Source organism: Dermacentor andersoni, chromosome 2, assembly GCF_023375885.2.
Source record: "Dermacentor andersoni chromosome 2, qqDerAnde1_hic_scaffold, whole genome shotgun sequence".
NCBI lineage: Eukaryota > Metazoa > Arthropoda > Arachnida > Ixodida > Ixodidae > Dermacentor > Dermacentor andersoni.
This window is the reverse complement of record NC_092815.1, coordinates 177,013,036-177,038,548: the sequence shown is the minus strand read 5'-3', so window position 1 is coordinate 177,038,548 and position 25,513 is coordinate 177,013,036. Positions and strand designations below refer to the sequence as shown.

The 25,513-nt window shown below is 46.8% G+C and overlaps 1 protein-coding gene and 1 pseudogene across 1 annotated transcript; both read left to right on the top strand.

Moving 5' to 3' along the window:
- Positions 1-7,931: 7,931 nt before the first annotated feature.
- On the top strand, positions 7,932-8,111 carry LOC126541072 (U2 spliceosomal RNA; annotated as a pseudogene).
- Positions 8,112-9,041: 930 nt separating this feature from the next.
- On the top strand, positions 9,042-14,361 carry LOC126540402 (uncharacterized). The gene is made up of 3 exons (XM_050187214.3): positions 9,042-9,062; positions 11,833-12,145; positions 13,366-14,361. The coding sequence occupies exons 1-3, from the start codon at positions 9,042-9,044 to the stop codon at positions 14,049-14,051; spliced, it is 1,020 nt and encodes a 339-aa protein (XP_050043171.2). The 3' UTR covers positions 14,052-14,361.
- Positions 14,362-25,513: the final 11,152 nt, after the last annotated feature.

Sequence of the window (25,513 nt, the reverse complement as noted above, 5' to 3'; positions counted from 1 at the left end):
TTTGACCACCGGGAGATCTTTATGTGCCTGCAATGCACGAAACATGCACGTTTTCGTATTTCGGCCTCATCGAAATGAGGCCGCCGTGACTGAGAATTGATACCGCGACCTCGTGCTTAGCAGCGCAACACCCTAAATCTGCTAAGCCACCGCGGCGGGTGAAGACCACATGGGCACTTAATGAAAACTGTTTGGAAAAACAATAAACGTGCACTTATGGAAATATGTAACACACACACGCACACACACAACGCCAGCAGACAGAGCAGCCGAGGAAAGCATCGGGGAAATTAGCTGTGGTTGTAATTGAAGTGTAGAAAATAATGAAAGGGGAAATGAAAGTGGGCGATAAGATAACTAGGCGCCAGTGGGTACCGAACCCGCAACCTCTGCATCACTCGTGCGTTGCACTACCAATTGTGCGACGGCGACAGCTATGAATCCGGCCACTATTTTCGGTATTTATGGTTTACTAAATCTTGTCCTGGGAGCGCCACTCAGCGCCATAGTGGGAGGATGTGGAACACCCCTTTTCTTGCCCGATGGCGTCACTTATAAATCGGCTAATAAAGCCTCGCATGCTACCTAGCGGCATCAAGACCACTGGTAGTACTCGAGACCTTCGCTATGAATGAACGAAAAGAGAAGGGAAACCGAGTGGCTCGTTTTTTGTTGAGATTTGGCCTACCACTTCGCGGGAACAAAGCAGAACACTCGTTTCTCTCTCCCATTTCTTTCGCTCTTTTTGCGGCCGTATGCATCGAGGGAATATATGCAGAGTGTTTCGCGCCTATCTTTTTGGTGCTACGTTACCCTTGTAAAGCTTGTCGAACATGGCTTTGAGTCATTGAATTTATTTGTGATGAAGACGTCAGAACAATGTGCATTCGCCGACACCGTGATACACAGCTCATAGGGCTCTCGAAGTTGTTCATCGGCGCGCACGGTCCACAAAACTCGGTATAATAATCCTAATGCACAAGATTTGGCTTATAAAGGTGGCCAAAAAATAGATCTTCAACGATGTATCCGTGTACAGATCATGACAGGCTCATCACTACATACACCCCCCCCCCCTTTTTTTTTTTTCATGCTGTCACGTGCACTTACGAATTAATAATTTTTTTCGGGGAGTGCATTTCACCCGCTAACAACTTCAAGTTTTCGCTCTGCGCAGAACGAGTCAACATGATTTGCAACTTACTCGAATGTTATTGTTTATTCTATCTGTTGTAGATGTTCTCGCAGAACTTTCTATAATCAGTTTGCATGCGTGACACGAAGTGTGTGTACTCTCTGGAAAGCACGCGGGCGCCGGCGATTACGTTGGAACCTTCGGCAGGAGTTGTATAAAAACCGACGCGCTTCACCCGCAAATCAGATTTTCGACGATTCCCGACTGTGATCGCCTCTACCGCTGTGCTCCGAATGTCACTTTTGCAAGCACAGATTCGTCCAATAAAAACAGTTAATTTCGCCATTCTCAGCTTTGCTGCTGTGTTCTTCATCTGTGCGTGACTGGGGCTGAAATTCATCCCCACTGTACTGGCGCCTACAGGAATAAAAATGTTTTCCAAAACATAGCCTGCAACTACGATGCAACTAACTGTTGAGCTCGTTGGTATCGCGTAACTGCTGAGGGGAATTAGCTCAACAAAAGGCGCACACACAACATGAAGGGAGACGCTTGTCTTTGTCTCCCCTTCTGTAGTGGGTGTCTTTTGTGTCACTAATTTCCCTCATCAACAAACTTTAATCTGCCAAAGAAGGCGCCATATGATAGCAACAGTTGCGTTCACTCGTTTCACCATAATTTTAATCGATGAGGAGTAAGCCAGCCCAACTCCAACAGTGTAATTTTCTAATATCGACAGGAAGTAACGTAGCTTAGAGGGACATTAGAAACACTAGGTCAGTTGAGTGTTCTTTCAAGACTCGTTAACCGGATTCGCTGTAATATGTTGATTAGAAAGAGAAAACGAAGACCAAAATTTCATTTTTTTTTCAATTTAGCGCCGAAACCCAAGCGACGTTACGTCAGTGCGACGTCATTGATTTCAAAGTATTCGCTTGTGTTTGGGCCACTGTAGCTCAGTCAAACATCTCGAAATTTGCTCATTTGTGTACTCGGCGCTTTCATAATACAATGTAATGCACATTTACCGCTGAAACTTTAACTATAGGCGTGAGCAGACGTCGTCAAAACCCCGTCACGTCATGACGAGCAGGTGCGACAGCTTCAAGCCGGCGTCCTTTCTGGCTTATCAAGCCTCTCGTTGCGGTGGATATTTTTTTGCATTGATGAAAGATGATTTACCAATGCAGATCGAATAACTTCTTTCTCTTTAGTGTGTTTTAAAAGCAATTCTCAATTTGCCGTTTGCTGCTGTTCATTCGTATCTCTACAGAGATTTTTCCTCGACCATGGCTCTGGACGACCTTATGCCGTTTGGTTATACGCCTGTCACCATTAACAAATTGACTAAACTTCTCTGGTATGATCGGATATGCGATCCGCTTCGGACTGACCATGTAATGTTTGGCATCGAGAGGGAGGACAAATCGCGTTCGATAGCCTATAGCACTTTCTGAAAGTCAAGCACGTGCAGCTGCGAGGGTAAGTATTTGCAGGCGAGTTAATATATGGACAAAAGGCCGTACACGATTCATCAATGGCCGTCGGCTCTTTAATTTTAGCAACTGAAGGAAGAAGGCGACAAAGTTGGCTTACTCGTAGCAAACACAGATCGGTTTTCTTTGCTTTGCTTCTCTGCCAGAAAAAGTGTCCGTTCGTCAAAGAAAGCTGTAAAGTGTATAAGCGAAGTAAGGAAGTCGTCATCTGTTTGTGCATGCAGCCACTGATATGCGTACTTTGGGATAAAATATGTGGTGAAGCCATCCCTTTAGCGCAGACATGCTAGGCGTGCTTTAAGACACGAATGAATTATGGTGCACATTAAGGGGACTGGACCTCTGATTTCCGAAAGGACTAAAGTGTTTTTACTTTTACTGACAGTCACATTACTAAATTTTCACAAGCACCTAACAGGGCGTCCTCAAGATGGAATAAAAAAAGTGCACATAAACAGTTGACAACCGGAACAAAGGTTTAATCATGAGCTGATGAACAGACTGTGCGCTGCCAACACTATTACACTTGAGGAAAGAAGTCGAACTGCATCCATAAGAATGCTCTAGAGCCTATGAATCAGTCTGAGCAAGATAAGATTGCGGGCACGGTCTCGCAAACGATCAATTCATTACACGCTTCCTCAGAGGTAGAAGAGTTCGGCTGTCGCGCCCGGTTGGCGCGGCCCGTTCCGCACTTTGCGCGGCTTCATCCTGACCAGCGCCGTGGGCGTACTCGGTCGTTGTGACGTCATGGCGCCTTTTTTCCAGATCGACAGTTTCGACCGCTACGCGCGCATTGCAACGACTACACCCTGCGTGCCCTCCATGGAACCTCGGCTGGGCGTCAACCCTCGAATAGCCTCTTCTCACGGGATAGACGGATGCGTCGGTTTGGGCCTCGCTGGTCGACTCTTCCTCAACAGGGGGCGATGATTCGGGAATAACAGAAAAGTCCACCTCGTCGGTAAAAATCGCGGTGGGAAGTCGGGAGTCTTCGGCCCCGACTTCTGTGCTGCGAGGCGTCGCGGCGGGCAGGTCACCTATTACGGAGAACATCGAAACAGACAGGGCGAGCATGGCCAGCACCACGAAAGCGAGGCAGACCGTTTTCGCCGTCGCGAGACACGTCGTCAACGAAGTCCGCAGGCGGCTAGGATCCGACGGTCGAGGCTTGCCCAAGTAATGTTCGATCGGCTCGACTCGGGATCGCAGGACTTGAGTCGTGTGTAAGGAGCCCGCCTGTGCATGTGGCCAGCTTGTATCGGCCCACGCGTCCATATCTTCAAACAAGGACTGACGATGCTGGACGAGTTGTTGCTGCTGCTGGTGGTGTTCGCCGGATGATGTTGCAGCAGCCTGTGGAACCGCAGGAAGGAGGTGGTGCGGCAAGTCAGCGGAGCTTGTCGGCAGTGGCACCTGCAGCAGCACACTCGGTGCGTGGGCTGCCTGGTCCTGCGTCCGCTGGAAGTTGAGCTGCGTCGGCTTGCGGCCATCGTTCTGCGTGCCGAATTTCATGCCTGGCAGGCTGACACAGACTGTGTTCTCGCGGAATGGGCTGATTCGACGAAATCATTCAAGAATGGCTTCAATGGCTTCAAGAATGGGTCGTGGCCTTCGACGCTTTGCCTCGTCGTGGCTGGTGGCCTTCTGTGCGCCCTGTTCTTACAAGATCGGGGAAAGATGCGTAAAACCGGCTTGAGGCCTAAGCGGAGTTGTCCGTCCTTTTTTTCTTCATAACCTGCTAATGGTTTGGCACATACCCACAGCGGATGATGATGATAATTATGATGATTCCAAACGTTAGCGCATAACTACAATGAGGGATGGCTTAAAAGCGGGCAACATAGAGCGAGAACAATGCTGGGGCAAATGGTGATAACAATGAAAATATTAAAGCTATAATTCAAAAGTTACATGATCATATGACACGACGCCGCTACGACAATGGGACGCTCACCGCTTCTGTTGTTACAGGTTAGTTACCTGGACATTACCAGCAGATTTAAGTGCAATAATTGCTGTATAGTAGCGGTGTCGTGCCAAATTGAGCTCTATGACAGCGTCATGCGCGCACTGTGCTGCTTTGTGCGACTTCATGCTTATTTCCGTGTCTCGTTGCGATTGATGCTGTCGGGGGATGTCGAACTTGATCCTGAACCTGAAGATTCTGTGTTAGACATTGTACGCAGGATAGAAGCAGGCCAAACTGCAATTTTGGTTGAAATTAAGGGGATAAAAGAGAAGCAGGACGCCACAGACGTTGAGGTGAAGTGCCTTAAGGCCAGAGTCGCCAGTCTCGAGTCCACCCTTAGCCTACGTAAAACCTCTGGAACAGACACACCTGGCAGTATCCAGTCATTTTCACGCCAGTTGAAAACCATAACTTCAAGGTTCGAGGACGCCGAAAACAGACTACGTAGATGAATTAAATGTCCTTTTTTTGGCATCAGCGATGAGTCTGGTGAAGATTGGACAACTTCATATAGCAAAAAGTCATCAAACTGTGCGCTGAAAGGTTGGAGCTTACTTTATCAAGCGACCAGTCTGAACGAGTGCACAGAATTGGTCGATTCGCTCATGACAAATGCAGGCCAATAATCGCAAAGCTTGTCACACTTAAAGACAAACATAACATTTTGGCTTCTGCAAGGAAGCTAAAAGGCCCCTGCTTAGCTGTTCGCGAGGATTTCGCGCCAAGCACTCGCTTAGCAAGAAAGAAACTGCTAGAATATGCAAGGGCACAGGACAAATCGTGCAAGCTTTCACTTGACAAAATGCGCATAAAGAACAAGGAATACATGTACGATGTTGATAGAGGCACCGTCGTATTATGTAGTAGATAGCTAAAGAAATCTACGGGTGCACTGGTTCCTTAACTACCCCTTTATACTGACTCGTGTCGCTTGCTCAGAATATCGTACACTAACGTACGTAGCATACTAAATAAGCGCGATATATTCTGTTCCTTTATAGAAAACAGCAATCCCGACATTCTAGCCCTAACAGAAACATGGCTGCACAACGATGTTTCAGATGGTGAAATTTTTATAGAAAATGACATATTCAGCATTTATCGGCATGGCCCCAATGATAAAAGGGGCGGTGATGTCTTGCTTGCAATAAATAAACGGATTTCTTCTTATGAAGTTCACACCTCGTGATCGCTTAAGATTATCTTGGCTGCCTGTCAAACCATTTGTGGAAACATATTAGTTTGTGTCTGTTACCGCCCCCCTGAAATGTCCCTTCCATTTGTTGATAAACTACGCGAAATCATTGTTACTGCCATGTAGAAATGTTCAACTAGTTATGTTTATCTGCTTGGCCATTTCAATTTTCCCTAAATCAATTGGCCATGCTTGTCATAATCGTGCAAGCACGCAACCGATTTCAGTGAATTAACCTTGGACTTGAATCTTCTTCAGATAATCAATCAACCCACCGTGGCAATAACCTTTTAGATTTGGCACTAACTACTGCACCTGAAACCGTGTGTCCTGTGTTAATTTCTGACGGTTTTAGTGGCCGTAAGTTGCTTCAGCTTATGCTCTCGATACCCATGTTGTTTACTGGATTTCAGTATAAAAAATTCGGGATCACAACAAAGCTAACCATGTTTCCAACAACACTGAACTTCAGTTATTTCTCAGTGATTCATTTTTGCTATGTTTTAAAAAATGAAAATCATTAAGAAATAAAAATTCAGTGCCATTCCACTCTGTGAAGGCGGATGACCAGCGAAGATGTGTATGTGGGCCCTTTAATAGCGAGCTATTCATTGCCGTGCGTCAAACGCCGTATGTACATAAATGGAAGATGAGGCACGACTAGTCGCTCCTTCACGATGTTGAGCCTCGGAAGACCGCACACTTCTTGCACTTAGCATTGAAAACAAAATTCACGTAGCCTGAATTCCCCGGAATATTACCCCTGACTGTCATGAAGGCTGAAGACAGGCAAGGGCACAAGCCCTGGTTCGACTCTTTGGCGATGACACATCGGACACCGCTCTTATACACCGACCTGGCCTAGTACCTAAAGATACGTGCCCTGTGTCTAGTCGTACTAGATAGCGGCATCCTGAGGGCTTCGGCCACGTTCAACACTCTGAACAGTGGCAGGGCGGAAAAGGCTACTATCGCCCTAGCCATTGTACACGGTTCAACGATACCGGCACCGGATGGACCCATCACAATTGTCATTGATTCACTGACCACAAGCAGGACTTTGGCACAAGCGATGGTAATACCTTACACAAATTGTATCCTTACATCATTGCACCCAACAGCGTTACACAGGGTGCGTGCAGTCTGAACACTTGGTAATGAACGCGCTAATACTGTAGTCCGAGAACTCGCTGACCGGGCGCCTTTGGAAGAGCTGTCCAACCCAGTCGACTTACCGACAGAACCACTGAACTACACTGAAACTCTACAACATTACAGAGATAGCAGGAGACACTTCCCCCCACCACATAATCTACATAACCAAGAAGATGTCGCCTGGCGACAGCTTCAAACTAAATCATTTCCTTGTCTATTTTATCTTCACCTATTCCACCCCACACAATATCCCTCATACTGCCCGAACTGTGGAGCAAAGCCTACAGTATATCATTCCACCTGGGAGTGCCCAAACCCTCCGGGTTAGTCCCCTATTCCTTCAACTTCAACTTGCTCCTGGGAGACTGCGCTGACCAGCTTAGACCCGCAAGAGCAGCGACGGCTGGTCCGACGGGCACGCGGAGTGGCGCGAGCCGATGGAGCCCCGAACTAAGGGCTACACCCTACGAGGAAGTCGCCCCACCTCATTAGAAATAAATGTTCTCTCTCTCTCTCGGGAGAGGATGAGGATCCGCGGGGTACATATACCCATGTACGTTTGCAAAACGCGGCACGACACCTTTTACTAACGAATCCCACCACATAGAACAGACACGCGCCTCACGGCACTCCGAAGGAACACTGCTTCACCGTAGCCAAGGCGATCATGGGTTGGTGGACATTCCGCAGTGCAGTAATGGTTGTGAGGTCCCTAGAAAACCACAAGCGGTCACACAGAACACAGGCCACAGAAAGTTAGTCCCACAAAAACTCCCTCCGAAAGCTGGCCGTTGCTCCAGTGAAACGTCCCAAGTCTGCGGGATCGGGGCCACATGGACGGTTCGCGTTTCTTTCCGCCTCGTGGTCGTTGCGGGCACCACGCTTACGGGACCACCACTGCGGGATAACGGAAGGAAAGGAAAGAAGATACGCAAGCACTTGGACCGCCGACAAAGAGAGGGCGGTGCGAAAGCAGACATGGCCGTCGCGTGTCAAGGGGGAGTATCTGCTCTTATAAGCTTAATATCTGATATGGGTGGTATTTGGGTCTAGGATAATAAACTTACTTTTGCAAGTTGGTGGAGTGCTTAAAGACTGCTTCACCTCCGGCGAGGGTTGGCCCGGTACTGCACTATTTTCGGGATCGGGCAACGTACATGGGGAGGAATTCTCGATCTACACGGCTCTTGCCCACGGACACATATTTCACCAGAACCTAGCCATATACAGCTTCGCTGTAATAAGGTGAAAATAGTGTGAGCCTGATATAATATAATATTGTAGGACGGTAGCGAGAAAATTTGGTTCGTATGCAGCATTGGTGAATGTGAAGTAAGAAATTCCGGACAAAACTTGGACAATAAAGCACTACAGCATGCGTTTTGGTTTGGCAACTGTGTTGTGGTTGAAGCTCAAGGAAACTATTCAAGATTTCAATCGATCTCATAATATAAGTATTAAGCATATTTTTTACGTTCGTAATTTAGATTTCGAGCAGGTTAGTTATCTATAGATATGGTGTACTGGAAATGGGGCAGTGTGTCGTCCGCTCTGCGAAGCGTCCTTAGAGCCGTGCTCACTTTTTCGTTGACGCCAGCAGAACCGGTGGGCTTAACGTGTAAAATTTAAGTACGTAATGCGCAACTTTCTGCATTTGTAATCTAAAACGTTGTCAAAAGATCAATACACAATTAAATTAAATATATACGTAACGTACAAAAATTAAAGAAAGGAAATTAGCGGAACCCATCTGTCGATGACTGTCGACGGTAATGCGTTTGGCATTGACGCAATGCAGTGAGACTTCTTTATAAATATATATATATATATATATATATATATATATATATATATATATATATATATAGTCATATTGTACGGCGCCAACAAACAACGACACCAAGGACAGCACAGAGGACATCATTGTAGTTACGTAGCTCATGTGCGACTCTCTGAGATGTCCCCTCCCCCCTTTGGATCCACTGACTAGCAAAACTCTGTGCCCATAACATGTAATCGCAGAAATTGGGCCCCCTAAATTTATCAACTATGCAGTGAGGGGGCCAGTCAAAATAGTGAGTGACTATTATGACGAGCACCCTCACCAGAGTGAGTGCCTTAAAGAATTGCTGACTCTCCCGCAATCGAGAGTAGATGTAAGCATTAAATGACTACCGGAAAAGCAGATTGGCTGGAGATGATACTAGCCACAATCTTGATACTAGCCACCACATCACATCGCAGTACGCCATACTGTGCACTAGCCCACATGGACGCAATATTTTCCTGTCACAAACAGAACCTCATTGCAAGTATCGTCTCGGTTTAACGGCCATTCGCGGCCCTACCGGCTAGGACGCTACCGGCGCTGCCGGCGTGCCGAACGCACCGCGGACTTCACGGGCAGCTGGCGTTGAAAAGAGCGCAATCAACTCTGTCTCAGCGCGAAAAGATGACAACAAAGTGTATAGTGCCCTGTATCTACCTTGTGAACGTCGCTATTAGAAATAACAAATAAAACTTCAGCGTACTAGAAGTTACAGAAGAAGTTACAGCTTGAGTGATATTGTGAACGAACATTTGGAAGAACTCGGAAGCAATATTTGATGTAACTTGTTTGGAAAGTGACTAGCGTATGTAATGCGGTCTTGACTGGTTGCCCGGATGATCTCGTTTTGTTCGCGAAACTTGCCCAGATGTACTTTTTGGAATGCCCGGATAACGGCTCTGGCATTTGGCACAAGGTCGCTTGAATGTCGCCGCCAACGGGAGCTAAAAGCATTTCATGCTTAAAAGAAATTGCAGAGGCACTTGTTATCCCTACGTGGGTGAAGGCGAAAGCATTGCGACCACCGCGCGACGCCTGTGCTCGTTCAGTCGTTTTAACTTTGCCCTAAATGACACCAAAATCCGTGGGTTTAAATCCCACCAAATGTCGAAGGTACGACTTCCAACAAAGGTCGTGGGTTCGAATACCTTAATTATTTGTGCCTTTGTCAACGCCAAAGGTCATGGGTTCTACTCCCACAAAAAGTCGAGGGTTCGACTCGCAGCGATGTTGGCGGGCTGGAGTGCTTTAATAAACTCTACGTTAATAAACTGTGACCTAATTAACTTCGCCTTAATTGAAACCAAAGGTCGTCACTTCGACTCCTACCAAAGGTCGAGGGTTCGCAGCCCTTTTGCACGATCGTGTGGTCACGCCAACGCTGGATTTCCCACATCAGGAGCCAATAATGGTTTCCTGTTCGTCAATGGCTCCATCGTCATCGCCACGAATTAGAAGAAGATGGCGGTGCCCGAGAATGGCAGAGCGGGACAACGCAGGGATACCTTACTGATGATCTATAAAATGTATGTTCGGCCCATATTAGAATTCGGCTGGTGATACTTTCCGGTGGCCCCACCTACAAAATTAAACCTCTCATACTTTTGGAAAGAGAAGCACTACGGTCATGCCTCGGGCTTCCTAGATTTGTTGCCAATGCTGTTTTATATCAGGAAGCTCATATACCCACCCTAGATTGCAGATTCCGCATGCTTACGGTTCAGACATTTTTAAAAATTTATGAGTTTTCAAAAAGACGTACGCAATATGCCTTTATCACTGAACCTGCTGAGTTTTTCCAAGTATCGTGGTCGAGATTGCACAGCCCTCAGATAGTATTCGTACAAGCACAGTTACAAAAACTGGATGTATCCATACGCCAAGTTTACCATTCAAATGATGCCTTTACAGACCTCAAAATTGAGTTCGAGGACATATTTCCTAATCATGCAAAACTATTACCAAGGCAATGTTTAATTAATATCTTACACGGCCACCTGCACCAGCTAACCACTGACAACGTAGTAGCTACTGACGCTTCTGTTTGCAATGAGAAGGCAGGAGTGGGGATCTTCTCTGAATCTCTTCAATGGTCCTACTCCCTTCGCCTTCCCGACTTCACACCTATATTTCAGGCAGAACTATTAGCGATTATATTAGCATTACGAAAACTCCCCCAAAAAGACCCATTAGCTGTTATCATGACCGACTCGCTATCTGTATGCACCGCACTAACTGCATCATTAAATTCAGCAATTCAAAGAACATTTCGTTCCATGATACCTCCGTACTTACGAAAAGTATGTTTGCTTTGGGTACCGGGACATCGTGGGTTGCACTTGACCGAAATGGCAGATTCACTCGCACGAGCATCCCTTAACGGCCCTATCATACCTGTTTTGCCGACATCAGCTTATGTCACCGCGGCAAGGTACAGAAATTTCGCTATATCTCAAAATTCTGCAATATCCATGCTAACACCGTGTTCTGAATTCCACCATCTTGGCTTCCCATGGAATATTAATTGGTGTCCTTCAAGGCAATTGGAAGTATATTTTACAAAATTGAGATGCCGTATACCTCCTCTAAATTTTTACTTACACAGGTCTGGTCTCGCGACGTCCCCTCTATGTTCTTATTGCAGTGCACCTGAAACTATCGAACATTATTTTCTCTCATGCCGCCGCTTTCTAAGACAAAGAAGAATATTAGAATACTCATTTACCAAACTTGGCCTATCACTAACCTCGACAAACATTCTTTCTTTTGGGGCAACTTCACTGGGAACCAGCCACTGGGATGCTTTTCTTCCTGTTTACAATTTTATTAGAGAGACAAAAAGAGTACCTTGCTGATTTTCTACAATTATCCATAGTTTCTATTACTTAATTCCTTTACGTTAAATTATTTTAGCAAAATTCGATCTTACCAATACTTTCATTGCAAGTCTAAATTACAGTTCTATCGTCCCACGCTCCACTATTCAAATCTAGTTTCTCTATATTTCTAACCTTACGGAAAACCGCCTGCTTCTTGGCCAATCCCCCATAGTGGGTACGCGCCACTGTCTGGGACACAAGACAAGGCAAGACAAGACAACCACCCGATAGACGCAAGGATCCTCAGGCCAGCATTCTGTTTTTCACTGACCTCGCGCACGAGCAGCCGACCGGACGAGGGAACGCGGCCGGTAGACGTGCCTCTGTTCCCACGTCGGCGGGCGCAAGCCAGAACCGGCGGCGCAGTACGCGGCAGCATGACGACGTGCCTCGGCCGACGGGGACGCCGGAACAACGCAGAGCGGCGTTCACGACACGAAGCGTTCAGCGGAGCGGCGCACTTCCCCATACTCTTGAGAAAACAGGTGAGTGTGCGTGGTCGCCTAGGTGGAGACAGCGAGGCCTAGCAGCAGCGGTAACGAGTGGGAGGAAATGCCTTTATTTAATTATTTATTTAGTTATTTATTTGTTTACATTCATACGAAGCATGCTGCTGCGTATGAACGTCGTTTCGAGTAGTTGCGTGCCGTTGCGAGCTCGTAGAGACCAGTCACGGTAACGTCGGTGATATACAGATTGGCAGTGCAAGCCATAAAATGAGAACTGCCGAAGTGGGTGAAAAAAAAAAAAAAGATGGACTGGGGAACTACGGAATGAGTTCGCAATATATGCAGGCGTCTAGAGGATAATATGTTTGTACTAACCCAATGCGTAGAGATTTCAGTAGCTCAGAATATGCCTTTACGGATAGCATTTCTAGATATTAAGTGAGCCGACGACAGCGTAGACAGGGAATTGTTATGGGATATTCTCATGCATAAAGGCATAAATGACAATTTCGTGGAGCTGCTGAGGGCTGCACATGTATTGAGACAACCAAGTTCAAATTGCATGGGTAGGCTGAAGATGTAATGAAATGGTGGAAATTCACCAAGGACTGGAGCAAGGATGTCATCTGTCTCCATTGTTGTTTTCGATTTATGTTAAGAGCATAGGAAGAACACTGGAAAGCAGTGATTTAGGGTTTTGTTTATCCTTCATGCGTAATGTACAAGTGGTGCAACAGAAGATCCCCGGATTGATGTATGCGGACGATGTAGTGTTACTAGTGGACAATGCAAGAGATTCACAGACAATTGCGAATATCTGTGGCAACGCAGCAACAAATGTAGGAGTTGAGTATAGCACAGAGAAATAGGGAATTATGACATTCATTCATTCATTCATTCATTCATTCATTCATTAAAAATGCTTCCCGGGCCCATAGGAACTACGGTGACTCTGTGACTATGGCGTCCTGCTGCTGTGCACGAGGTGGCGGGTTCGATCACCGGCCGCGGCTGCCGCGTTCCTGTGGGGATGGAATGCGAGAAACGCTTGTGCGTTTATATTTAAATGTGCGTTAAGCGAACCCCGGTGACCAAAATTATTCCGTTTCCCTCAGCTGCGTTGTACCTCTGTGCAGTTTCTGGGGTGGTAGATCCCACAAGTCGGTTCTTTGAGAAGCGTTGTATGCGCAGAAATTTATAAAAGACAATTTTTCGTTATCACGCGCAGTTTCACTTTCCCCTCTGACGATTCTCAGCTCCACTTGCCGGAAAACCGGTGGCTGCGACAACCGAGGGCGTCCCCAACCGGGCTTCTGCTGCGGCCGTTCGCCATGAAGAGAGGTCGCCCTCCGTGCGACTCGCGACCGGCGGCATCCAGGCGGTCGGGGTCCACGAGGAAGACGTCCCCGAGGGCGCCGTGGCATGCGTGCTGGTCTACATGTGCGTCGTGGTCTTCGGAATCGCCGGGCTGCTCATCTACGTCTACCGCAGCCTGTCGACCCCGCCGCCGGAAATGGAGCCGTGTACGTACGAGGCAACGACGTTGACGGCGACGAAGCCGTCCGTGGCCACCGAGTTGCACGAACTCGAACGCGGCGCCACTGGAATACCGCTACTACCGCTTGGGAGCAGACGTGCCACCGCACAACCTTCGCGAGGTCCCAAGGCACGTGGTCGCGGAGCCTCGGAGAGCGCCGGAACCACCAGCGGTATCGTCAGAACCGACGACGCGGAGGAAAGAGACGACGATCGCGAAGAGGCAGGAGACACGGCAGTTCCGGCCCCGACGACGACGCCTGGTGAAGATCGGCGTCCGTTTGAACTGGTCGTGTTTGTGGCGCCGGCGAACGACGCGCGTCTTTCGAATGGGAGCTATGGGGATCGGCGACGGGAGGGGAAGGGTCATTTAGAGCACCGAGGGTTAGGACGGCGTTTCGGTTGAACAGCCTTCACGCGTGGACTCACCTGAAATGGCAGAAACGCGCATTTGTGCTGTATATATATGTACGCTGTAATGACAATTTTCGTGATGGTGGTTAGCCGGAACACTCTCACTCACTGAACAATTTAGAGCGTGCTTCCCTATGTAATTTTTCGCGTTCTTTGTCTACTATGGCTGCAGGGATTAAATTTGTCCCACATTTGGTCCAATTTCATGTTTTATCGCGCACGGTTGGCTGTTTGAGATATTCGGTCGAAAAATATTAGCATTTACGAATAATGATTATACAATTGAAGATCGAAATGAATAAGACAATATTGGCTTCGTTATTCGAAAGATTCGGGTATTCGCACGCTCATACTTTTTCTAAAGACCTCGCTCGATTTGGTCAGAGCCGAGAAAGTAAGACATACGCCAGCCTTCTTCGTGGAAACAAGGCCGGTGTATATGTAACGCTTCATCTTGCTCGATCCTGTATCTTATCTGATAATGCAAGGGGAATGCCATTCTGCCGACTGACCAAGCGTAAAAAAGAAACGCATCACCATATTTCTCTGTCTTCGTCGATTGATGGTTTATCTATTCGGTATAACATAAGTCAATATCTCTTACTTCTAGTAAAACTCATCGAAAGAATTTTGCACGACCGCATAGGTAATCGGCTGACACAGAACTTCATATTGAGCCCATGCCAATTTGGCTTCAGACGTGGGTGCTCGATTTGGTGCGCCCCTGTCGACCTAGAAAATCGTATTCAACTAGCTCGATGTCGGAAAAAATATGCAACCTTAGTCACTTTGGATATCACTGAGGCGCATGACAGTGTAGAACATGTAAACCTAATAAACGCGCTTCAGAATGCAGGCCTGCCAAGTAATTTGTCGCGTGGGTTTATGAATAATCAAACGGCAGGGAATTTTACTGTTCTCTATATGAATTGCCTTCGTCTACGTATCAACAGTCAAGTGGTCTACCACAAGGATCAGTTCTATCGCCATTGCTGTTTAATGTTTTACTGAACAGGCCTGGAGTGTGGCCTGATCCCGGTGACCAGAACCGGTAACGCACTCCCTCACCAGAGCAGGATTGGCCACCCTGGTGCAGTACTTGGCCACAACCTCCTATATGAACACAACAATCAAACCCCGGCCCTCAGTCCCCAGCAGCTGCGAAGCAACTGACCACGGCGGCGGTCAGACCTGCGACGCTGCAGAGGGTGCTAAGAATCCCTGGCTCCGGACAGGCCGCCATTGGAATATGAACCTGGCAACGTTTAACGCTAGAACATTATCTAGTGAGGCGAGTCTAGCAGTGCTATTGGAAGAATTAGAGGGCAGTAAATGGGATATAATAGGGCTCAGTGAAGTTAGGAGGCCAAAAGAAGCATATACAGTGCTCAGAAGCGGGCACGTCCTGTGCTACCGGGGCTTAGCGGAGAGACGAGAACTAGGAGTCGGATTCCTGATTAATAAGAATATAGCTGGTAACATACAGGAATTCTATAGCATTAACGAGAGGGTGGCATGTCTTGTTCTGAAACTTAATAAGAGGTACAAAATGAAGGTTGTACAGGTCTACGCTCCTACATCCAGTCATGATGACCAGGAAGTCGAAAGCTTCTATGAAGACGTGGAATCGGCGATGGGTAGAGTGAAAACAAAATACACTGTACTGATGGGTGATTTCAATGCCAAAGTAGGCAAGAAGCAGGCTGGAGACAAGGCAGTGGGGGAATACGGCATAGGCACTAGGAATAGCAGGGGAGAGTTATTAGTAGAGTTTGCGGAACAGAATAATATGCGGATAATGAATACCTTCTTCCGCAAGCGGGATAGCCGAAAGTGGACGTGGAGGAGCCCGAACGGCGAGACTAGAAATGAAATAGACTTCATACTCTGCGCTAACCCTGGCATCATACAAGATGTGGACGTGCTCGGTAAGGTGCGCTGCAGTGACCACAGGATGGTAAGAACTCGAATTAGCCTAGACTTGAGGAGGGAACGGAAGAAACTGGTACATAAGAAGCCGATCAATGAGTTAGCAGTAAGAGGGAAAATAGAGGAATTCCAGATCAAGCTACAGAACAGGTATTCGGCTTTAACTCAGGAAGAGGACATTAGTGTTGAAGCAATGAACGACAATCTTGTGGGCATCATTAAGGAGTGTGCAATAGAAGTCGGCGGTAACTCTGTTAGACAGGATACCAGTAAGCTGTCGCATGAGACGAAAGATCTGATCAAGAAACGCCAATGTATGAAAGCCTCTAACCCTACAGCCAGAATAGAACTGGCAGAACTTTCGAAGTTAATCAACAAGCGTAAGACAGCTGACATAAGGAAGTATAATATGGATAGAATTGAACAAGCTCTCAGGAACGGAGGAAGCCTAAAAGCAGAGAAGAAGAAACTAGGAATTGGCAAGAATCAGATGTATGCGTTAAGAGACAAAGCCGGCAATATCATTACTAATATGGATGAGATAGTTCACGTGGCTGAGGAGTTCTATAGAGATTTATACAGTACGAGTGGAACCCACGATGATAATGGAAGAGAGAATAGTCTAGAGGAATTCGAAATCCCACAAGTAACGCCGGAAGAAGTAAGGAAAGCCTTGGGAGCTATGCAAAGGGGGAAGGCAGCTGGGGAGGATCAGGTAACAGCAGATTTGTTGAAGGACGGTGGGCAGATTGTTCTAGAGAAACTGGCCACCCTGTATACGCAATGCCTCATGACTTCGAGCGTACCGGAATCTTGGAAAAACGCTAACATAATCCTAATCCATAAGAAAGGGGACGCCAAGGACTTGAAAAATTATAGACCGATCAGTTTACTGTCCGTTGCCTACAAAGTATTTACTAAGGTAATTGCAAATAGAATCAGGAACACCTTAGACTTCCGTCAACCAAAGGACCAGGCAGGATTCCGTAAAGGCTACTCAACAATAGACCATATTCACACTATCAATCAGGTGATAGAAAAATGTGCGGAATATAACCGACCTTTATATATAGCTTTCATTGATTATGAGAAAGCGTTTGATTCAGTCGAAACCTCAGCAGTCATGGAGGCATTGCGGAATCAGGGTGTAGACGAGCCGTACGTAAAAATACTGAAAGATATCTATAGCGGCTCCACAGCCACTGTAGTCCTCCATAAAGAAAGCAACAAAATCCCCATAAAGAAAGGCGTCAGGCAGGGAGATACGATCTCTCCAATGCTATTCACAGCATGTTTACAGGAGGTATTCAGAGACCTGGATTGGGAAGAATTGGGGATAAGAGTAAATGGAGAATACCTTAGTAACTTGCGCTTCGCTGATGATATTGCCTTGCTTAGTAACTGAGGGGACCAACTGCAATGCATGCTCACTGACCTGGAGAGGCAGAGCAGAAGGGTGGGACTAAAAATTAATCTGCAGAAAACTAAAGTAATGTTTAACAGTCTCGGAAGGGAACAGCAGTTTACGATAGGTAGCGAGGCACTGGAAGTGGTAAGGGAATACATCTACTTAGGACAGGTAGTGACTGCTGATCCGGATCATGAGAGTGAAATAATCAGAAGAATAAGAATGGGTTGGGGTGCGTTTGGCAGGCATTCTGAGATCATGAACAGCAGGTTGCCATTATCCCTCAAGAGAAAAGTTTATAACAGCTGTGTCTTACCAGTACTCACGTACGGGGCAGAAACCTGGAGGCTTACGAAAAGGGTTCTACTTAAATTGAGGACGACGCAACGGGCTATGGAAAGAAGAATGATAGGTGTAACATTAAGGGATAAGAAAAGAGCAGATTGGGTGAGGGAACAAACGCGCGTTAATGACATCTTAGTTGAAATCAAGAAAAAGAAATGGGCATGGGCAGGACATGTAATGAGGAGGGAAGATAACAGATGGTCATTAAGGGTTACGGACTGGATTCCGATGGAAGGGAAGCGTAGCAGGGGGCGACAGAAAGTTAGGTGGGCAGATGAGATTAGGAAGTTTGGAGGGTCAACATGGCCACAATTAGCACATGACCGGGGCAGTTGGAGAAGTATGGGAGAGGCCTTTGCCCTGCAGTGGGCGTAACCAGGCTGATGATGATGATGATGATGATGATGATGAGTACTGTATATTTGCTACAGCATATACATGTGTACGTTTACGCCGACGAAATAGCACTTTTTGCAGCATCCGTAGATTTACGTGCTTTATACCAAACTCCACAATCCTATATTAGCCGCCTAGGATTATGGCTTGATGGCATTAACCTCTCTCTATCAGGGTAGCGTCGGTATTGCATCATTATAATATACTGCATGTATGTTCGCCCGATCATAGAGCTCGGCTGCGTCTTGTTTTCTGTTTGACCTGCATGCAAAATTCCGCCTGTGATTCTATTAGAACGAGAGGCATTACGTTTATGTCTTGTGCTCCCTAAACTTGTCGCTAATGAAATCTTGCACCAAGAAGCACGCCTGCCTTCTCTTCTCATGCGATTTCATATGCTAACAGTACAAACTTTTCTGAAGATATATGCATCACCACAGAGGAGACCACATTATGCTTTCATTAATGAATCGGCCTCATTTTTTTAACTACCAGTGGTATCACTCACGTTGCCCTGGAGTTGTTTCCGTAGAAAAACTATTGGACCCATTTAATGTTCACCTATGTGAGGTGGTCTCATTAAATTATTCTTACAGTAGCTACAATTGAATTTGAAAATTTTCCAAACAATGCTAAGCATTTCCCCTATCAATATGTGAATAGTATATATGAAGATCACCTTGCACACCTGGATACTAAGACCGTTATAGCAACTGATGCTTCCGTATGTGAAGAAAAGGCAAGTGTGGACATTGTATCAACTCATCTAAATTAGTCTTTTTTTCATTCGACTACCGTCAGTGACTTCACGCTTATCTTTCAGGCGGAATTATTGGCGGTTGTCGTAGCTTTAAACAAATTACCATCATGTCTGTCACCAGCCGTGATCTTGAACGATTGTCTGTCTTTCTGTTCTTCACTAACCACTTCCAAATTGTCACATTCATTAGAAACTTTCTATTCGCTTCTCCCAAGACGCTTCCGTCTCGTTCCTTTAGTGCGGGTGCCAGGCCACCAAGGTCTAGCCTTAAGCGAATGTGCAGATGCACTCGTAGTGGCATCCCATGATGGTTCTATAATCGCAATTTTGGCCACGTCAGATTTCATCACTGCTGCGCGATTCAGAAAATACAATACTACAAATAACTAAGCGCAATCATCGTTGTCAACATCTGATTTACCGCATCTCAATTTTCCTGGGAACACCAAATGGTGTCCCACTAGAAAAATGTAACTAACAATTACGAGACTACGATGCAGCGTCCCCGAACTGAACTTTCATCTCCACAGGTCTGGTCTGGCTTTGTCGCCTTTATGCCCATTATGGAACGAGAGTGAATCTCTGCAAAACTTGTTTTTGACATGTTTCATTATTCAACGGAAAATATTTTTAGAAGAACCCTTCCAAGAGCTTGGCTTGAATTTGACCCTTCCTGTAGTTCTTTCCTCTAGGGTTACCTTACTAAGTTACCGCCTTAGGAACGTTTGTGAAGCCCTCTCCATCTTTCTGCGTGACAAAAAAGAATTGCATGCTGGAATTCTTCTTGATACTTATAATGCTCACAAAAAGCTTTGTTATGTAATTTTTAGATAATGGATTATCCAGAGCTGTAAAAGTAGACAGTTTAAATCCCATATGCAAGATATTTATTTCATTGCATTCTAATTCATTGAAAAAAATATGATAACAGCTTCTTCACCGCCAGATTCATGGCCGATCCCCTAGAGTGGATTGCGCCATTTCACTAGGGAAACAATAACATCTAGAAGGCACCGAACTTCCCTCCTTCGCGAACCGCGGCCCGCCGTGCTACAGAGGAGGCGAAGAGGCCTGCGATCAGCGCCGGCAGTCGGGACGTGGACGCTGGTCACCCGGGCCCGTCGCGATGCCGCCGCCCGACGACCGCGAGCAGTGGCAGAAGCGCAGCGAGCTCGCCTTCGTCAGCCTCGCACTCGGCTCCAGCAACGTGGTCGCGTTTCCTTACCTCATCTACGACAACGGAGGAGGTCGGCCACTTGAGAGCGTCTATGGGGCTTGAGATTCACGCCCGAGCAGAGCCGCGCTATCACGTGGATGACGTGGCACGAGACTTTGGCGCACTCCTCATAGAAGTGATCATCACGCTGCCTTGTTACTGTCCCGAATTTCTTCACACGTCTTACGGTGGGAAAGACACCAAACCCTACGAAGAAGCAGCGCACCTGAAGAGTGTCACTTGCAACTAAATTTATTTAGAGAAAACAGGGCCGTCATCTGCATCGCACAAAGAAACCACGGCTGACGGCCTTGTTTCTTCTTGATGTTTGGATCCTTGACAGCAGGTATTTATTCCTGTGTCAAGAAATAAAACGCTCAGTTGTTAGTGCGCCTACGCGGTTCTCTCGTGTCTCCTCCCTTCGTCCGTTGTTTTATTTGGTGCCTTCGTTGTAATCATGCATAACCAACTCGCCCACCAGCACGTGCTCTGTGAAAATTAGAGATTAAGTATTTACGAGTGAAGGACATTACTTTGCATTTAGATTAATTAAGAGTCATTACCCAAGTGTTACACCAATTCGAAGTAAGCTGAAGGTCGTTTTGAAGAATGAGGTTGTCATCGGGGCTGGCTATAGGATAGTAAATAATGCAGTCGTCTGCGAATATTCGCGCTCAGGGTGCCAAGTTATTAGCAAGATCGTTAATGTATATTAAGAATAGTGTCGGCCCAAGAACGCTACCTTGTGGCACGCCAGAAGTGAGATAGGAAAGAGGCGCAGAAAGATTGTTAACGATTGTAAATTGCCGGCGATTAGAAAGTAAGTTCCGGAGCCAAGTTAGTGTCAGTGAAGCCAATCTTAGTGCGTTCAACTTAGAAATCAGGTGGCGATGGGCTACGCGATCAAACGCGTTGCGACGTATAGCTGACGTCCATTGCAGCAGAGGAACGACAGTAACTTTCATTTATATAATTGCATATGGTAGCACACTGTTTAATTTACTGTTCATTTAACTGAAGCTTGTTACATCCCGAGAACATACTGAAATCGCCCTTAAGATGTCCTGGAATGGTCTTCGGCAGATTGTCAGATGCGAGCCAAATTGACGTGTGGATCAAAGTAGGACTAGTCGACATTTTAGGGTGACCTAGGGGTGAAACGTCCTCGATTTGCCCACTAAACGTCCACATTAACTGAACTATAGTTCACAATCACTTTGCGTTACTTGAAAATCGCCGCTGAAAGCCAGCCGTACCTTACACCCGAGCTGTCGTCAGTGACACAATTCTGATTAGCTTCAATAGATGCCTTTGTACTGCATAATTGTTAGCGTTCTGTCTAACTTTAGCCCCCACAAATTATGTATCGCGACGCTCACAACTAAACAGCCCAGTTTTCTTGTCTAATTGCTCAAAATTTCCTCTTTACATAGCGAAGGGACTCGCGGCAGTCTGAGCGGCACCAACCCGGCCGAATCGAGGGCTCGCTAGCGCCATCCTCGAACACCAACTGCTCGTGTTCTTGCACGTGGGACAAGTACAAAGCAGATAGATGACAAGCTTCTGGCAGAGGCTTAGGATACAATGCTCTGCGTGATGTCAGTCCGCACATTGCATGCACATGAATTGAATGTGCTGCACAAACGAAAAAGGACAAGTAAATGATAAAAAGAAAATAAAAAGCAGATTCGAAACAAAGAGCGTGACGAAAACGAAAGTAAATAAAACGAAGCAACACGTTGAGCGATGTTTTCCCCTTTCATTTATGTCAAGCTGCCGAGCTCTTGTTTTCAGTAACGGTGTCTTCCTCCGCATCGTAACTTTGGTCTACCAAGCTGGCGACTACAGTCGGCACCTGGGCAACGCGACTGATTTTGCCAGCCATCGGATCCGGCAGCCGACCCGACGCGTTCGAGGCCGTCATCCTGGCCTGGGGATTGATCCTGGTGGCCGCCCGTCTTGTTGTGTCCTCCAACGCCTGGTGCCTCGGCACGGAGCTCGTGAAGAAGACAATCAGCGCCAGCGCTACGGCGGTCAGCGCGACTACGTAGAGGATCAGGCAGCGCTGCCACGAGTGGTCGTCCCACAGGTCCATCTCCTTGGCGACGCCAACGGCAGTGCTTGCGGCCGCTGGCGTCGCCGCTCGCTCCGATGGATTTGTCGGATTTGGCGTGGCTTTTGACGTACGCCAATTCCCGCGGATCTCCAGACTTTTCGATCGTGGAGGACACGCCGTTCCGGCGTTGCCCTGGGACGTTCTCCAGTGCTGAAGCGGCCTCGGCGTCGTGCGATGTTGCTCCACCATCGGGATATACTCCAAGGCTGTCTCGTAAACGCTGTTCGAACAATTTGCCGAGTAAGTGGCATCGTGAGCTGGCATTGCTGACCAGATGTGAGCTGGCAAGAAACCAGTATAGCGTGTGTTCTTCTTCTTCATCGCCTACGAATCGCACCACGGGACCAGTGCATTACGACCAGCAATCGCACCATGCAGGACGAATAAGAAGTGTTAACGGGATATTGTATGCGACAATACAGAAGCCGTGTTATAGTGTTCATCATGTTCTGTCTTTTCCAAGCGACGGGAGCCAGATTCTCGCCATTTAATATATAAACTTGCCTAGCATTGACACCGGAACCCTGCCGTCATGTTTTCTAACGTAGGCTTCCCTAAAGCTGCAGCCAACTATTATGGCTGATAACGCGGTCATAGATTGCACAAATCACAGCTTGATATGCGTATTATGAATCGCACAGCGCATACATAACGCATTACGCCAAATATGGTCGCAAATCTTTACCGAAAGTTATGCCATGCAAATCGTGAGCTTTTACTCTGTGTCCGAGAGTCTCACGTTGGGAGGGCGTGAGGGATTGTGCTGACAAGCGGAAATTATGACACGCTTTCCGGAATATATAGGGGGTGGTGGTTGTTATGCTAACCATTATCAAACACTGTCTGGTTCTGAACCTTACAGGATTAGGAACCAAGGGGCACTAGGAAGAAGAAGAAACTTTATTGAAAATAGTCCGGCAGTTCTTGCTGTGGTGGCCTCAGGTGGCGGCTCGGCGTCCTTGGACTCGGGCGGCATCTTCGGCTTGCCGGACGGCCCAGAGCTGGTCTGCCAGCTCTGAACTTTTGATAGCTGCCTCCCAGGGGCACTAAGTTTTTCAGCTTTGTTTGAATCTCTTACCCACTTTCACGTTTGTCAGTTTCGGGCCGTTTACTGCCAACTTGGTACACTAAGTGTCACTAGGTGCTCCTGGCGCCGAAAGAAATTACTAGGAAATGCGCCTATACAACCCTTGTATGCGGACCAAGTATGCCCACTTTTGTTCTGCGTAAAAGAACATACATTCCTGCATAAACCTCAACATATAATGTCTGCTCGCATGAATCTCTGAAGCACACAGACCTGTTAATGAAATGTTGAATTACATTAAACAGATAAGTTAGCTTGCTTTATTTTCTTTCATTTAACCTTTCAGTATGTGTCAGTGGGTGAGTGCCCGATCTTGGGCAATCCTACTGAACAGGTATGTCGGCCTACGATTCCTGCATAAATCTAATCAAACCGAACCGAACCAAATCGGTCTTTTTACAGCATCAGATAGGCATCACCAATAAACAATGCTTCGCTTCACATTGATTCCAGCATGTGCGTTGGATCGGCGTGAAATATCAACAGGGCACAGTAGAAGATGTATAAGACGAAAGAAAAGAATACGACGTCGAATTGAATTGAATCGTGCCGAAACTGCGATTTCATTATGGGGAATTGATACTGCGACCTCGTGCTTAGCAGCGTAACACCCAAAATCGGCTAAGCCACCGCGGCGGGTGAAGACGACATGGGCATTTAATAAGAACTCTTAGGAAATACAAGAAACGTGCACTTATGGAAATATGTAACACACACACACACACACACACACACACACACACACACACACACACACACACACACACACACACACGCACGCGCACACGCACACGCACACACACACACACACGCACACACACACACACAGCAGACAGAGCAGCCGAGGAAAGCATCGGGGAAATTAGCTGTGGTTGTGATTGAAATGTAGAAAATAATGAAAGGGGAAATGAAAGCGGGCGAAAAATAACTTGGCGCCGGTGGGTACCGAACCCGCAACCTCTGCATCACGCGTGCGTTGCACTACCAATTGTGCGACGGCGACAGCTATGAATCTGGCAACTATTTTCGGTATTTATGGTTTACTAAATCTTGTCCTGGGAGCGCCACTCAGCGCCATGGTGGGAGGATTTGGAACACCCCTTTTCTTGCCCGATGGCGTCACTAATAAAGCGGCTAATAAAGCCTCGTATGCTACCTACCGGCATCAAGACCACTGGTAGTACTCGAGACCTTCGCTATGAATGAACGAAAAGAGAAGGGAAACCGAGGGGCTCGTTTTTTGTTGAGATTTGGCCTACCACTTCGCGGGAACAAAGCAGAACACTCGTTTCTCTCTCCCATTTCTTTCGCTCTTTTTGCTGCCGTATGTATCAGGGAAAATATGCAAAGTGTTTCGCGCCTATCTCATATGCTACGTTAGCCCTGTAAAACTTTTCGAACATGGCTTTGAGTCATTGAATTTATTTGTGATGAAAACGTCAAAACAATGTGCATTCGCCGACACCGTGATACACAGCTCATAGGGCTCTCGAAGTTGTTCATCGGCGCGCACGGTCCACAAAACTCGGATTAATAATCCTAATGCACAAGATTTGGCTTATAAAGGTGGCCAAAAAATAGATCTTCAACGATGTATCCGTGTACAGATCATGACAGGCTCCATCACTACATACACCCACCCCCCCCTCTTTTTTTTTTTCATACGCATACGTGCACTTACATATTCATAATTTTTTCGGGGAGTGCATTTCACCCGCTAACAACTTCGAGTTATCGCTGTGCGCAAACCGAGCCAACATGATTTGAAACTTACTCGAATGTTATCGTTTATTCTATCTGTTGTAGATGTTCTCGCAGAAATTTGTATAATCAGTTTGCATGCGGGACACGAATTGTTTTTTTTTTTAATGGGGTTTTACGTGCCAAAACCACTTTCTGATTATGAGGCACGCCGTAGTGGGGGACTCCGGAAATTTCGGCCACCTGGGGTTCTTTAACGTGCCCCTAAATCTAAGTACACGGGTGTTTTCGCATTTCGCCCCCATCGAAATGGGACACGAATTGTGTAGTACTCTCTAGAGAGCACGCGGACCCCGGCGATTACGTTGGAACCTTCGACAGGTGATGTATAAAAGCCGACGCGCTTGACCCGCAAATCACATTTTCGACGATTCCTGACGACTGTGCTCGTCTCTACCGCTGTGCTACAAATGTCACTTTTGCAGGCACAGATTCG